This window comes from Plectropomus leopardus, chromosome 15, assembly GCF_026936395.1.
Source record: "Plectropomus leopardus strain MGB_pleo_1.0 chromosome 15, ASM2693639v1, whole genome shotgun sequence".
In the NCBI taxonomy this organism is placed as follows: Eukaryota; Metazoa; Chordata; class Actinopteri; order Perciformes; family Serranidae; genus Plectropomus; species Plectropomus leopardus.
The window spans coordinates 17,869,559-17,883,831 of record NC_142190.1 but is presented as its reverse complement, the minus strand read 5'-3'; the positions used below and the strand labels follow the sequence as shown (position 1 = coordinate 17,883,831).

The following is a 14,273-nucleotide window of genomic DNA, read 5'->3' as shown; positions in this document are numbered from 1 at the left end:
ATTAGTAAAAGTGAAAGTTGACAGAAATGTAAAAATTCAAGTAAAGTACAAATACTTCAAAAATACTTAAGTACTGTAACAAAGTACTAGTACTACTACTTGTTTTGGCAGTTTGTCTGTGTGTATTTTCTTCCTGGTGCATTTCACTGTTACTGTGAGATGACAACTAACCTCAACACCACGCAGAGTCGCTGTTTGTCTCAGCACCACCACTCGCCATAGGCTGACTTTTATTTTGAAGAACCGGAAGTCCCAGTGTTTTGATAGCGGCTGCGGAAGAAGCTGTCATTTGGCCAATTTCTCGTCCAAGCGGTACTTTCCCATCAAAACCGATCGTGATTCAACGACAAATGTAACCGTTTCACAAAAAGCCACAATGGGATCCACATCGAGACGCTTTCTTAGTGTTCCACCATCGAAAGCGCTTCTGTTGTTGCCTTTTTTGTTGACGTTGTTGCTCGTTGGGAGCCGCGGAGAGAGCAATGCGATGGACAACGTCGCAACTGAGAGGCTGGCTGAGGAGAGCCACCGACAGGACAGTGCCAATCTGCTCATATTCATAATGCTTCTAACACTCACCATTTTAACTATATGGCTGTTCAAACACCGGCGTTTTAGGTTCCTGCACGAAACAGGACTTGCCATGATCTATGGTAAGACTGCTGACGCTGATGTCAATCAATAAAAGCAACTTCGCGTCCATGCTAGCTGGCTATGATACCGTTAGCTCCTCAAACTCAACCTGCAAGCTAATCTGACAGCTTATTCTTAGGTTTTAAGGTGCACAGGGAAGAGATATATCTACATACAGCACTGTGCAAAAGTCTTAGGCCACCATAGACTTGTATACCATACATATATATATATATATATATATATATATACATATATATATATATATATATATATATATATATTGCAGTGTACATTTGCTTATCTAGTATTAAAAAACGCAACTGGACCTAGAGTCTCACCTTTATTTAAAACATTTTCAAAAGGGAGACTCTCTACACAAACTTTCATTTAACTGAAGTGTTTGTTTATATTTGAGTAATAAAACACTTATTTGACTTAAGAAAACCTATTGTTTTCATTCCTCTAAGAGGCATTACAACTGATTATAATAACCGTGACACCGGAATATTTTTTGAGACTTTTATCTGTACTGTGAAAGTCTCCTACCGATGCAACCCGAAGCAGCTGTCAGATTAAAAAAATGGAATATAAGGTTCTGTTGGTAACTTTTAAAAATGTTGGCTAATATAAAATATGATATTAATCATCCCCTTTAACTAGACACCAGCACCACCAGTCATTTTGAGTATGAAATGAGAAGCTGCTTTAAATAATTTGTTGAATAGATTTTTTTCCTTTTGCAATCACGCCCATCCCTTTAAAAAAATCAACTTATCTCAACTGAAAATAATTTTGTAAGAACTAAAGTATTTAGCACACCCAAATAATTAAAAACAGATGATTTAAGAACCTTACCTTATTTTGCTGAACAAGGAATCAGACAACCTAGAAAAATGTTTTGACTTATTTTTTTGTTTTTATGTTTGTAAAGCACTTTGTAAAACATGTTTCTGGAAATGACTAAATATAAAATATAATATTGTTATTATTATTCACAACAGATCTTTGGCTTACTTTGCCTTCACTTCCTCTCTTCTCTCCTCCTTCTTCCTAAAGGCCTTTTGGTGGGTGTGATCCTCCGATTTGGCATCCATGTGCCCCAGAGCATGAGTGACGTGATCCTCAGCTGTGCTGTCAATGCCAGCCCCGCTACTCTACTGGTCAACGTCAGCGGGCGATTCTACGAGTACACTCTGAAAGGGGAAGTCAGCCAGGGCAAAGGTCACCAAGTGCAGGACGATGAGATGCTGAGAAAGGCAAGGGGATGAAGAGATGAAGGGTTGAGAGGAGGGTCCAAGTGGTTGTGTTTGGTGTCAAATTACCAGCTGGCAGGTGCCAATTGGCAGAAAAATATGCTACATAGTGTGATAAACAACTTCTGCAAATGTTGACATATATCTAAATATAATCTGTCATGAAAATGTTGCTAAATTATGTTCATTTACTGTTTTTCATACACAAACACACACTGTGGGCTATGAAGGATGTTGCAGAGATGTTTCAGGTTCAACACATGGGGAATTTTGCCACTTAAAAATAGGTGTGTAAACTCTGATTACCTACTACTGCCTGCAGGTGACCTTTGACCCAGAAGTGTTTTTCAACATTTTGCTGCCTCCCATCATCTTCCATGCCGGTTACAGTCTGAAAAGGGTAAGAGGGTTAAAGGGACTTATGACACACTAATAACACAAATGAATAATTCAGATATTTTGCAAAGTGGATTTTGAATGGGCCTCATTATTCTCTTTGTTTTAAGCATACAAGTGTACAAACATATTGAGCTACTTTCAGGGTTCCAACACATTTTCATGGACACAATTTTCACACTTCCTCATGACATTTAAAGGACCCATAATAAATATATCTATTTTGGAAAAGCATGCGCTTCACTGTCTCTGCCGCACTTGCCGGGCAGATTACAATACTTTTCTGCGCGCGCGCGCACACACACACACACACACACACACACACACACACACACACACACACACACACACACACACTCTCGCTTCCAATAACAAAAGCTGCCACTCTATGTTACATATACATGTAACTCATCTTAAAGGGGAGACTTAGCTGGCATTAGTCATGGAAAATGAGAATCAGTGAGTTTTTCATTTGCCTTATTTCACACGTCCTTCGGTGTGATTATTGAGCACCGTAATGTCGATGTTGAAACGATATATCATGCTGCCCTAAGTCGACACATATTAAGAGCTATGTAATGTCAACAGCTAACTGGGTTTTCCCCAGAAGATTACTGTAAAATTCATCACTTGTCCAAAACTTTAAATGATTTCTACTAATTCCATGACTTTTCCAGGCCTGAAAAATGAGATTGTGAAATTCCCTGACTTTTCTACATTTTCCATGACCTTGAGGAACCCTGTACTTTTTTATGATGGTGTGATATTATTGTAACCCTCTGGAATTTCGTCCCTCCAAACATCTGCAACTCAAACTCCCTCCACTCATTTAGAAATAAACTTAAAACCCACCTTTTCAAAAAAAGCCTACAATACCTGTCTCCCATTGCCTCCCCAAATCTAAACTGCCATATCCTCTACAATTTGTTTTTGTATTCTGCTCTTGTATTTGTTCTTCTGTTTCATGTAGGTATCTTTCAGTATTTTGTATTTTTCTTTTTGCATTTCATGTAAAGCGTCTTTGAGTACTTAGACAAGTGCTACACAAGTCCTATCTATTATTATTATTATTAGTATTATTATTATTAGTCAAGAATGACCCAGCCCCACTAACTACTAGTACCAGACAACTTCTGTTTCCTAAATCTGTGTCCTTGTCTGTCTCAGAGACATTTCTTCAGAAACATCGGCTCCATCCTGGCCTATGCTTTCGTGGGAACAGTGATCTCCTGCTTTGTTATCGGGTAAGTCATGTGTTGTTATGTACATTCAGACAGAACGGGCAGAGGGGTGCCAGTGTCTTCTCTGAGTTCTGCTTTCCTCCTAGGATGATCATGTATGGCTTTGTGTCCTTCATGAAAGCTGTGGGTCAGCTCGGGGGAGATTTTTACTTTACTGACTGCCTCTTCTTTGGGGCCATCGTTTCAGCAACAGACCCAGGTAAGTGGTGCCATACTTGATCTCAGCACTAAGTATGTACATTATGGAAGCGGTGTGAAAACTTAATTGTTCCTGTCGCTGGACACACTTTCTGTTTGAGGTCTTTCTGCGCTGCTGTCCTGCTGTAAAGTATTAGTGTCTCAGTGTTTCTTTCTCTTCTGTGTCTCAGTGACGGTGCTGGCTATCTTCAATGAGCTAAAAGTAGATGTGGACCTGTATGCTTTACTCTTTGGGGAGAGTGTCCTCAATGATGCTGTGGCCATCGTCCTCTCTTCGTAAGCATGAATTAATTACAAATTCCAGATATACACACACACACACAGCCCATGCAGAAAAAAGTATTGTCCCCTTCTGTTTCATCAGTAGTTTCTATTGTAAAACAAAATGAACATTTTGACAGTTTTAAGTTCTGCTGGTTGATACTGTACTATATGTCTCAAGTAGCAGTGATGCGGGACAAAATCCACAGACCTTAGTTCAACTGAAGCTCACATGAGGCTCTTGCTGTCTGACCCTGAGTTAGACAAATCAAGTCAGTATTGAGAGATTTGAAATTTAGGGCAAAATTCAGCTTTTTGGTTTCCTACACAGCGTTTCCTTACTGAGCTGCAGCTGAGGGAAATTAAAGCTAAGAGGGAATTCTGTTATAAAAAGACTATCAAGCAAGATACCTGCTTGTTTTGTTGTACTCTGTAAAACCCTCATTTTTAGCTTCAGTGGAATTTTAAAATACATTTTACACAGGATGAAGGCTGTGGATTTCATTCACCATCACTTTAATTAGAATTGCATTAGGAAGAATTGTTTTCATGGAAAGGATAAATAAGTATTGCTTTGAGGCAGACTTGAAAAAATGTGGACCTATCCTTCAATTTCTAGTTCTGTGGTAAAGACCTGCACTTCAATGACGCTAAATTCAGCTTCTTGTGTTGTGCTGTGCACAAATGGACACTAATCATACTAACGTCAGTCCCTGTCATTTCACTGCTTGCCTCCCTTCACCCATCCGTGTCATTCATCACCTACCTGTACGTATGTATGCAGTGTTCTCCTCCGCTTGGAGAAGCAGGGTGGGCAGGGGGCTGGAGCTGTGCGCTCCCCAGGAGGCGACAACCCAGTCTGGCCAGAGGGGGCAGGGGAATGGCTGGCAGAAAACCAGACATCCACTTCCCGGTGGGTGGGTGGGCGGGCTGTTTGTGTGGTTGTGCTGGCAGAGTTTTAGCTTTAGAATCTGATCATCTCAACTCAGACGCAGATCTTCTGCTTAGAACGTAGCCTTGAACCACCACCCATGAGGATGATCACTGCCCTCCCCTGCTACCCTTTCATATCCATTCCTTGTATCATTTTCAGTTTTCTCTATGCTCTATAAAACCAACAACTGACCAGAGCATACTACTTTATTAGTGGTGAATATTACGCTACATTTCCACCAGATCCGGCGAGGATGATTGAGGAAGTGCTGCTCCACTCAGCTGGTCACTTAATGGGCTTCTCACTGTTCGCTATTGTGGTATGCACTTTACTGGTTAAACATGCTGCTAGTTTGGCGCTCCCCTATTCTCTACTCACCATTTTAAACAGGAAACAAATGGCGGCCAGTTCTTAAACTTTTATTCTTAGTCTCTTGTTCCCTTAGAGGCTGTAAAAATAATGGCCACAGCTACATTGATGTCACCTTTTGGTTTGTGGACTGCTGTTATGAAGCCTCGAGTTCGACATTGTGGCTTTCCCATGTTGAATTTTAGGAGCTGTAAGTGACCATTTGTGGACGAGAGGCAAAAGCTTTGGAGGAGCGAGGGGCGGATGGGACTCACAGAGAGCGACACCTCACAAATAGCCTGTCACTCAAGTGGCCTGTTATTAAATACGCGCAATTTTGGTTATTAAAAAAAATCACCTCTTGTACAGTTGTCCTAAGTGTTAAAATTAACTATAGAGACTAGAACAGTTTTTTTGTAAAACAGTTTGGTCTCTATAGTTAAACATGTTTATTTTTTTGTGTAAAGTTGGGCATTTTAACATGGGGTTCTTTGGGGAGTCACTCTGTTTTGGAGTGAGCCTCAAGTGGCCATTAGAGGAACTGCAGTTTGTAGTACTTCCGCACTGGCTTAATTTTTTTTTTAGCCTCGGAGATTGCTTGTTGCTTGCTTATTCCATTTAAGCAATCCACCAAAATGTATTTCTGAAAACATTTGAAGCAAGAAATACACAGTACCACTGCTAAATCTTACTTTGCGAGCCAAGTTCATTGTGCTTGACGGGCTCATTTGCCTTAAGTTGAATCTAAAATACAGACTGGTAAACGCTCCCAAAACCCCTCCTTCAAACTTACCACAACACTCCCTCCACACAATGCTTCTCCTGCTCTCCATGGGAAAGAAAATAAGGCGTTGAGATGCCCTGTGTCGCTGGATTTGGTGGAAACACGTCATTAGTGATGCAGATGTGCTTTTTTGGTCTGAGGTCATTTGGGCTCTATTCCTCAAAAAGGATAGCACCTGAACTGGCTTTTTCTGTCTTATTAATAATCTACTGGATATGAACTAAATAGTATTGAGAGTGAGAGATCCAATTAGAGTTGAGCATGCAGGACCCTAACTCCCTCCCTTTTTTGTGACTGTAAAACCCAAATCCAGTCCATGTGTGTTAAGTCTTTGGCATTTTTAAAACTCCTCTAAACTGAAACAAAATCAGATAAACACCAGACTGGTGAGCTCAGCCACTGTTGGATTTGGGTTGCTGCAGGTTTGATTTGATGCCTGACGTCATCTTCAAAATCTGTTTCTTTATGAAAGCATGCGGTTAACATTTGACCGGTTTCCCTCTGAATTCTCGGTAAGTCTGTTTCCTTGTTCCTGTAAATTTTCAGTGTTTTCTGTCTACCCCCCTTTCAGCTCCATCGTGGCATACCAGCCTGTAGGAGACAACAGCCACAGCTTTGAGGCCATGGCCATGTTGAAATCCTTTGGTGTCTTTCTGGGCGTCTTCAGTGGATCCTTTGCTCTTGGGGTGGCCACTGGAGTCATGACCGCTCTCATATCCTTTCACATGGAGTTCACCATTAGATTATGTACATTTATATTTACCGCTGTGCACAAGCAGCAACAGAGTAACACTACAGGGTTTGAAACAGTGGCCAAGTTGATGCTGCTTGGAGCCAGAAAAACTGTTCCAATAGGAGTATTTTGTTGTTGCAAGACAAGATAGAACAGAGCTTACTTATTTAAACATTGATGTCTCTCTCACCTCATTGCCTGCAGGTCATACGCTGCAGGTCGAATGTAGATGTGCCACCTGTTGTTTTGCGCCTTGACTTTCACTTTTGTCACGTGACCAAGTTCACAAAGCTGAGGGACTTCCCCTTGCTGGAGACAGCTCTCTTTTTCCTCATGTCCTGGAGCACCTTCCTGTTGGCTGAGGCTTGCGGGTTCACAGGTACACCTACACACAGCACACATGCATGCAAGTTAAAGGTCCAATGTGTAGCAGTTGGAGGCATGTACTGGCAGAAATTGGTAAACAATATTTCTAACTACGTTGTCATTGTTTTATAGTTACCTGACACTAAGAATCATTGTGTTTTTGTTTTGTTTGAGGGAGGGCCACTCACCGTAGTTCTCCTACACTCTTAGCACACGGGAGAAGTTTCAGCTCTACATCCTCACTGCTAGATGCCACTAAATCCTGCACACTAGACCTTTAAACAGTTTTTAGTTTAGTTTTTAGTTTAAGTAGATCAATTGACATTTTTTTAAGTTGCGGTCTCATTTTTTCTACTCTATGAAACATTTACATTAATCTTTCATCAGGCACCCGTAGTCTTTTAGCTGTTTTAGGTTTTCTTTTTAGAGAGTTCTAACTAACTCACCTAAAAATAACAATGCAGTAAATAGTCCTGGACTGTTTACCAACTCTCACAAAACTTGTGCAATATAATCTAGTGAGGAAGGATGAATCGTGCCACTAAAACACACATTAAAGCTACCGGATGTCATAAACTACTGTGTCAGTTTAATACAGCATGATGGATACATTAAAGTTAGATGTGCAAGTTTTAAAACACAATATTTGCCAAGGACACAGACGTTGTTTACCTGTTTATACAACAGATAGTCTATATAGTTTAGTTTCTATCTTGTTAAGAAAAAAGACATTTTGCTGTCAGATGTATAACTTAATGTTCTTAGATACACATCTGTTTCACAAATCATGGATTTCATGCTGATTCTACATGCTTTTGATGCCCTCTTGCAAAGTATAATTCAGTGTTTTTGGAGTGAAACTGAAGTGAGACCCGTGTGTGTTTGTTTTTCATTCAGGCGTAGTGGCTGTGCTGTTCTGTGGTATCACTCAGGCTCACTACACCTTCAACAATCTCTCTCCTGACTCTCAAGACAGGACAAAACAGGTGATGTGCAGGCGCATATATTTGGTCACTTTTACTTGCTTTATTTAAATGTAAATCTTCACTGGATTCTGAACCCTTCAGAATTTTTAGTCCCGTCATTAAGATGGATTTTTTGGCGCAGGGACATTTTTAAAGTAACACAAGGTCTAACACATTTTTCTTAGTAAATTTGACTTAACAGGTAAAATCTGGCACTTATTTCAATTGAATGCACTCAACTGTAACAAGATACTTTCCCATGATACCTTGCATCTAATTTGACGTGAATGCAATGTGAACTTTTCTGTTTCTGTTTTTGTGCAGTTTCTTTACATTATTTATAATCTGTTTTTTGTGTCTTCCCCATCAGTTATTTGAGCTGCTGAACTTCCTGGCAGAGAACTTCATCTTCTCCTACATGGGCCTGACTCTCTTCTCCTTTCAGTCACACGTCTTCAACCCTTTGTTCATTATCGGAGCCTTTGTATCCTTCCCTCTCTGATGTTTCTTTATATTATAGTAGACCATTGCCACAAAGACCTGTCCTCATCAGTTATTGATAGTAACTGCCAGAATGATAATAATACAGTGTATTCATATGGTATTTGTATTTAAAACAATATTTCAGTGCTTCAGAGAGACCAAAAGTAACAGCAACATTTAAAAGACGGATGAGTCAGTGATGACAAAGAATTTCCGAGCTGCCATCCACCCACCATTGCTTTCCATCCCAGCTTGCCCCTGCTGTTATATTGCAGTGTATTCTGTCCTTAACCTTCCTCGTGTAGGTGGCGGTGTTTCTGGGCAGGGCTGCAAACATCTACCCTCTGTCCTTCCTGCTTAACCTGGGCCGAAGGAACAAGATTGGATCCAACTTTCAGCATGTCATGATGTTTGCAGGTATGGAGCCAAGGCCGGAAAGTCTCTGTTGTCAATTCTGGGCTAATTTTACTATAGTACTACTTCTCAACTAGTTTTCAGCTGGGACCTGGTTCCATTAAAAGAAACTGTCAGTGGAACAGAGCAGATTTGAGCCTGCAGTTAAAAACACATTAGCCTAGATAATGGTGTGGGAAAACAGTCTCCTAGGTCAACAACTCTCTGACGTACATACAGTATTATTAACAGCCTCTGTGTCGGCTGACATTTAATGTTGAAACTGTCTAATAAAAGAAATCCCCTACATGTCTAAGCACATAATTGTGTCCTGAGAGGCAATAAAACACATACTGTGCACGATGGGCTTGCAAAGAAATGAGCAATAGCAACATTAAGAATGAGCCAAATAGTTGCACACGCACAAGGTCTCTCCCACGCTGTGATTTGGTAAATCACACACGCCGTTTCTCACTCTCAGGCTGACTTGTTGTCCGTCTCCTCTAGGTCTACGTGGGGCCATGACCTTTGCTCTTTCTATCCGAGACACAGCGACGTACGCCCGTCAGATGATGTTTTCAACCACCCTCCTGATTGTCTTCTTCACTGTGTGGATCTGTGGCGGCGGCACCATGCCCATGCTGTCCTTCATGAGCATACCGTAGGACTGCATGCGTCTAGTTTTATGCATCGTCTACTTGTTTGTTTGATGCCCTTTATCTGTTATTTTTCTGTCAAAGTCACTGCTGCTACCTTTTCTCTTTCAGGGTGGGTGTGGACTCAGATCAAGACACCGCTGTAAGTAATAAGTATGGATTGAAATCTCTTGTTTTTGAAAACATAGTTGTGTCAGTGTTTTGTCTGAAGCATCCACTACAGAAACCATTCTTGGCCACATCTCTTTCTACCATCCTCCATGCTGCTGCTCTGTCATAATGGCCTTTACCCCTCCCTACCCCCTTTAGCTCTGGCTGGTTAAAGTAAAACAAGAGGGTCACCACAGACACTAAAACTTTGATTCACTGTAAAATACAAAGAACTTTCCCTTGCAGCGCTAGGCTTGATCAATATTGTGTGAGCTCAGTTGGCAGGAGCGTAAATGTAACGGATTCAAGCTTTAAAGGAATACTTCACCAACAAAATGATCATTTGTGCATCTATAACTAACCCAATGTCATGTTAAACTCGTAAAAAAGAGCACAAAACAAAACAAATAAACAAAAATATTCCTGATGAACACTACATCAAAATGTCTGTTTACCAACTCTCACACAGCTTGTGCAATATAATCTTAGTCTCATTGATCCAGTCTTATGCTCAGAACACATCTATTTGCACTATAACCTACTGTTTCAAACAATTCTGGATATGAGTGATGCACCGGGGCAAGCACATGTTTGAACTCTGCTTGTGCATTACACTGAGCAGAGTTCAAACAAAGAAACAAAAACAACATTTCTTTACAAATTCAATGCAACACAGGATGAAAAATTGAAATGCATATGATCACCTTGTAGGTAAAGTGTTACTGAAACAGCAAGTGTTGAATGATGTTCTGTTCAACAGAGTTCAGCGGTGTTGGATGGGTCACAGCGGAGAAACACCAAACATGAGAGCGCCTGGCCTTTCAGGATCTGGTATAACTTTGACCACAAGTATCCTTTCAGCCTGGATCACGTTTAAAGCCTGTATTCAGAAGTGTGGATGGTAGATTCAGCTTTGGACACCAGAGGGTGCTCTTGGCCAACTGTAAGAAATATTAAACTGTAACTTCATCTTTCTGTACAGGAGATTGATAGTTAACTGGTTAGTCAATTAAGTTGTTTAATTAAAAGTGTTGTAAGAACTGTTAATAATCCTTGACAAAAGCTTGTTCTGCAGCTACCTGAAACCCCTCCTGACCCACAGCGGCCCCCCTCTCACTGCTACTCTGCCTGCTTGTTGTGGACCGCTGGCACGATGCCTCACCAGCCCACAGGCCTATGAGGTTTGGACGTACAGCATATTGTTATTGAAATATAAACTTGCTCTATGGCATTTAAGATGAACAAGAATGAACTTAGAATCTCCCATAATCGTGTTAGTACATGTAATTAAAGACCCAATTAGGAATCCTAACAGGTCATAAACTTGTGTATTGAAATCTGGGCACCTTTTCTTTGTCCGTTTGGGGTTTTTTTTTTTTTTTTATTTTAAGTAGCAATTTTTCCTGTTTTCTTTTGTGACTTCATTCATATCTTTCTCTCCCATTTTCCTTTCCACTCACCAGAACGAAGGCCAGCTCCACGACGATGACTCCGACTTCATCCTGAACGATGCCAGCGTGAGCTCCATGTATGCCGACGTCACTGTCAGCACGGACGCATCTGGATCCCACACCATCAACCGAAAACCCAACTCAAGCGGCGGCGGCGGCGGCGGCCCGTCTGATGAAGGTCTGGATCACGAGCTTGCCTTGGCGGAACATGAAGTGGCGATCAGGGGCACCCGCCTGGTCCTGCCCATGGATGACCCAGTGGAGCCTCCGACCACCGTCACCTTGCCGCCGCCGCCGTCTCCGCCACGCTCCGAACCTCGCAGGCACAGACTGTAAGAAAGCTTACACAATTAGGGTGCAGTGTGTTTACATCTAAAAAAACAAAAACAAAACACAAATTGAAAAAAAAGAGTCATCTGTTAGTTGATGTGTTTGGATTTTTGATTGGAAAAACAAACAGCTTTTTAAGTACGAGTCACATAAAAAGTCGCCATGTTGACGGGACCACCTCTTTATCTAACGTGGTTTTAAAATAGGCTTTGCTTTGTGACAAACTTGACGTGCGCTTGATTTAACTCACCATTTAGGTGGATTACTGTAGTCTTGAATGTGAATGCACTACATGTAAGACAAGGTACTGTAAATCAAGTGCACCTTAAGTCTAAAACGTTACTTAAAATCACCCCAGATGCACATTTAACCACCATATGGGGAAGCTAAAAAAATATGGGGATATAGTATTTGCTCCTAAGTTGTACTACTGTGGTGATATGCCAGTGCTGTTATCTATGCTCTATAAAGGCCTCGACTCCCCTCTGGCTTTTTGGGCGATCGCTAAACAGTTCATATGCAGTTTACCCTTTTCTCTGTGGTGAAGTTGCTCCTAAAATGGGACATGTATTTGTCTAGCTCACTTCGAGTATTTGTAAGAAGACCTACAGTATCTAACATCAAGGGCACTTTGCTCTGCTGTAACATTCAGCGGCATGAAAGTGCATTTAAACTACATCACTAATCTTACTTATCAGAGCGGTTAGTGTCTCCCTGTGTTTGCCTCCCTCTTGTTGGTGGAGAAAGTTCAAAGAGGAGGAATTGTGAATTGTAATTGGTTGGAGCAATTGGACAAGGACTTTGACATTTGTGATGGAAGCAGTATTAGGATTTTTGAATTTCGAATGAAACAAATATACTCTACAATAAGATTATAATTCTATTCGGGCAAAAAAAAAACTCCAACTGCTTCCACAACAGACTCAAGTTTTATCACTGCCTGCGTCTTCTCTTTTTTATCAGTCTTTTGACTTATTCATTTATTTATTTAACAAAAAATGATTTATTTATATAATGATTTATTTGTTTATTTATTATTTATTCGTTGTTTTGTGGGTTGACAATGATTATGTTGCCCTGTTGAAAAAGAGGGCTGTCAGTGATGAAAGGTTCTTACGCACCTTTTTCCTGACAAACGACTACACAAGCTACATTGTACAGTAGGTGGAGATGAATATTTGCTCGAGGAGTTTGTTCTTTACCACATGTGCATGTTAAAATATCTCCTCCCTGTACTGTAGCAGATCCTTCTACTTTATACCTGGAAATTAGAGCTTCCCTGTGTGTGTATTTTACAAGTGTGTGTGTGTGGTTGATGTCAGTATGAAACTGTCCAAATCTACTGATGTGGTTTTTAGGGCTAATGTCTGTTTCTGAGTTTTCTGTCATCATTTGGTTTGAAAACAAAAAAAAAAAAATTAACTGCCGTGTCTTTGTGAGGTTTTATCATCAAAGATAACTGAGGGCTGGCTGAACTGTTTTGAATTAAAGTGCCTATTCAGAAATTCAATTAATGTAGATTTGTACATATTTTGATTTGTTAATGTGCAGTAAGATGATCTTTCTTGGTTTTTGTATGACACTAAACCCCCTGACTGATGTTGAATATTGTATTCCCAGTATAATTAGGCCATTGAGTGACTGCCTGTCTATGGTGGAGATCATAAAAGAGCGCAGACTGAATTATTATACTTTTATTAATGTAAAGTAAATATCACTAATATTTTATCAGATAGAATCATTTTGGAAAATGTTTACCAAAACATACTTTATCATTTCATTTTAAAATTAAACTGTTGGGGACCGAATATGAATTCATTAAAACCTTACATCTTTTTTAGGTTTTGTATTTGCCAGTAAGGTCAAAGGAAAGGTACAACAACAGGAGGATACCGATAACTTTTTACTGATGCAATGTTTGTGTTTTTGTTCTTTGTCTGGCAACCAAAGTCGTATATTCTGTTCCCACCGACATGAGAGGTATTTTGCAGAGGTGTCTCCTTAGTTAACTCTTGGTTGTTCTGTTTTCTGCTGATTTTTATGACTGAGGTAGAAATTAATTCCTTGTTGGAAAAAAAATTATTTTTGAACGTGAAGATGTTTTAACTTTGTTAAGCTGCACATGAGTTGTCTTTTTTGATCTTTAAGCGTTATTCTCAATATGAGGTTTAAGTTTGTGTATAATCATTCAGAAATATGGATGACTGAATTTACATTTTTTTCTTTCACTAAGGTACTCTGATTTTACTCTGTTGTTTAAATGGAAGTGAACCATAAAAACATACTCTGTTTTTATTGGAATTTTAAAGAAAGAGTTGTAATCTTACAATAGCAACCATAACTAACACTAAAAATCTGAACATGCTCTTGTTTCTACTGTTTGTAGAAACTGTTAATGACAGTTGTATTTGTAAAAAGTACATCTGCGATTGGTCTATATGTGAATGTTTTTTAAAATGTGAACTCATGTTGAGGGGGAAATCATCTTAAGGTTTGATAGATTGTTCCCTGTGTAGTCCTGAAGTTATTAACAGTGTCTTCTCAGTCAGACATCTTGCAAGTGTACTAGAAAAAAATAAAAAAAACGTTCTTGAAAATGACACGTCTTTGCTTTTCATGTGCTTCCATAACCATCTCCCGAAGCAGTTACAGTGCTATATCATTGGGCTGCTTAAGGCTTTAAGGTCCAGTGTGT

The 14,273-nt window shown here is 40.0% G+C and overlaps 1 protein-coding gene across 2 annotated transcripts; it reads left to right on the top strand.

The window, feature by feature from the left end:
- The first annotated feature begins 273 nt into the window (after positions 1-273).
- On the top strand, positions 274-14,178 carry LOC121952473 (sodium/hydrogen exchanger 6-like). 2 transcript variants are annotated; one of them, XM_088088916.1, is made up of 17 exons: positions 274-653; positions 1,693-1,892; positions 2,212-2,289; positions 3,453-3,529; positions 3,613-3,725; positions 3,895-4,000; positions 4,770-4,898; positions 6,623-6,764; positions 7,058-7,163; positions 8,048-8,136; positions 8,486-8,599; positions 8,904-9,015; positions 9,499-9,652; positions 9,759-9,789; positions 10,558-10,646; positions 10,873-10,978; positions 11,261-14,178. In XM_088088916.1, the coding sequence occupies exons 1-17, from the start codon at positions 377-379 to the stop codon at positions 11,582-11,584; spliced, it is 2,247 nt and encodes a 748-aa protein (XP_087945042.1). In that variant the 5' UTR covers positions 274-376; the 3' UTR covers positions 11,585-14,178. The 2 variants fall into 2 exon arrangements, with proteins under 2 accessions (XP_087945042.1, XP_042355122.2); XM_042499188.2 differs by lacking the exon at positions 4,770-4,898.
- Positions 14,179-14,273: the final 95 nt, after the last annotated feature.

Bases quoted from the DNA above. Each gene is read 5' to 3' on its own strand.
- LOC121952473 (XM_088088916.1), top strand. From the start codon at position 377: ATGGGATCCACATCGAGACGCTTTCTTAGTGTTCCACCATCGAAAGCG. The intron at 2,290-3,452 runs GTAAGAGGGTTA...TGTCTGTCTCAG, and splicing joins CCGGTTACAGTCTGAAAAGG to AGACATTTCTTCAGAAACAT. The intron at 3,726-3,894 runs GTAAGTGGTGCC...TCTGTGTCTCAG, and splicing joins CGTTTCAGCAACAGACCCAG to TGACGGTGCTGGCTATCTTC.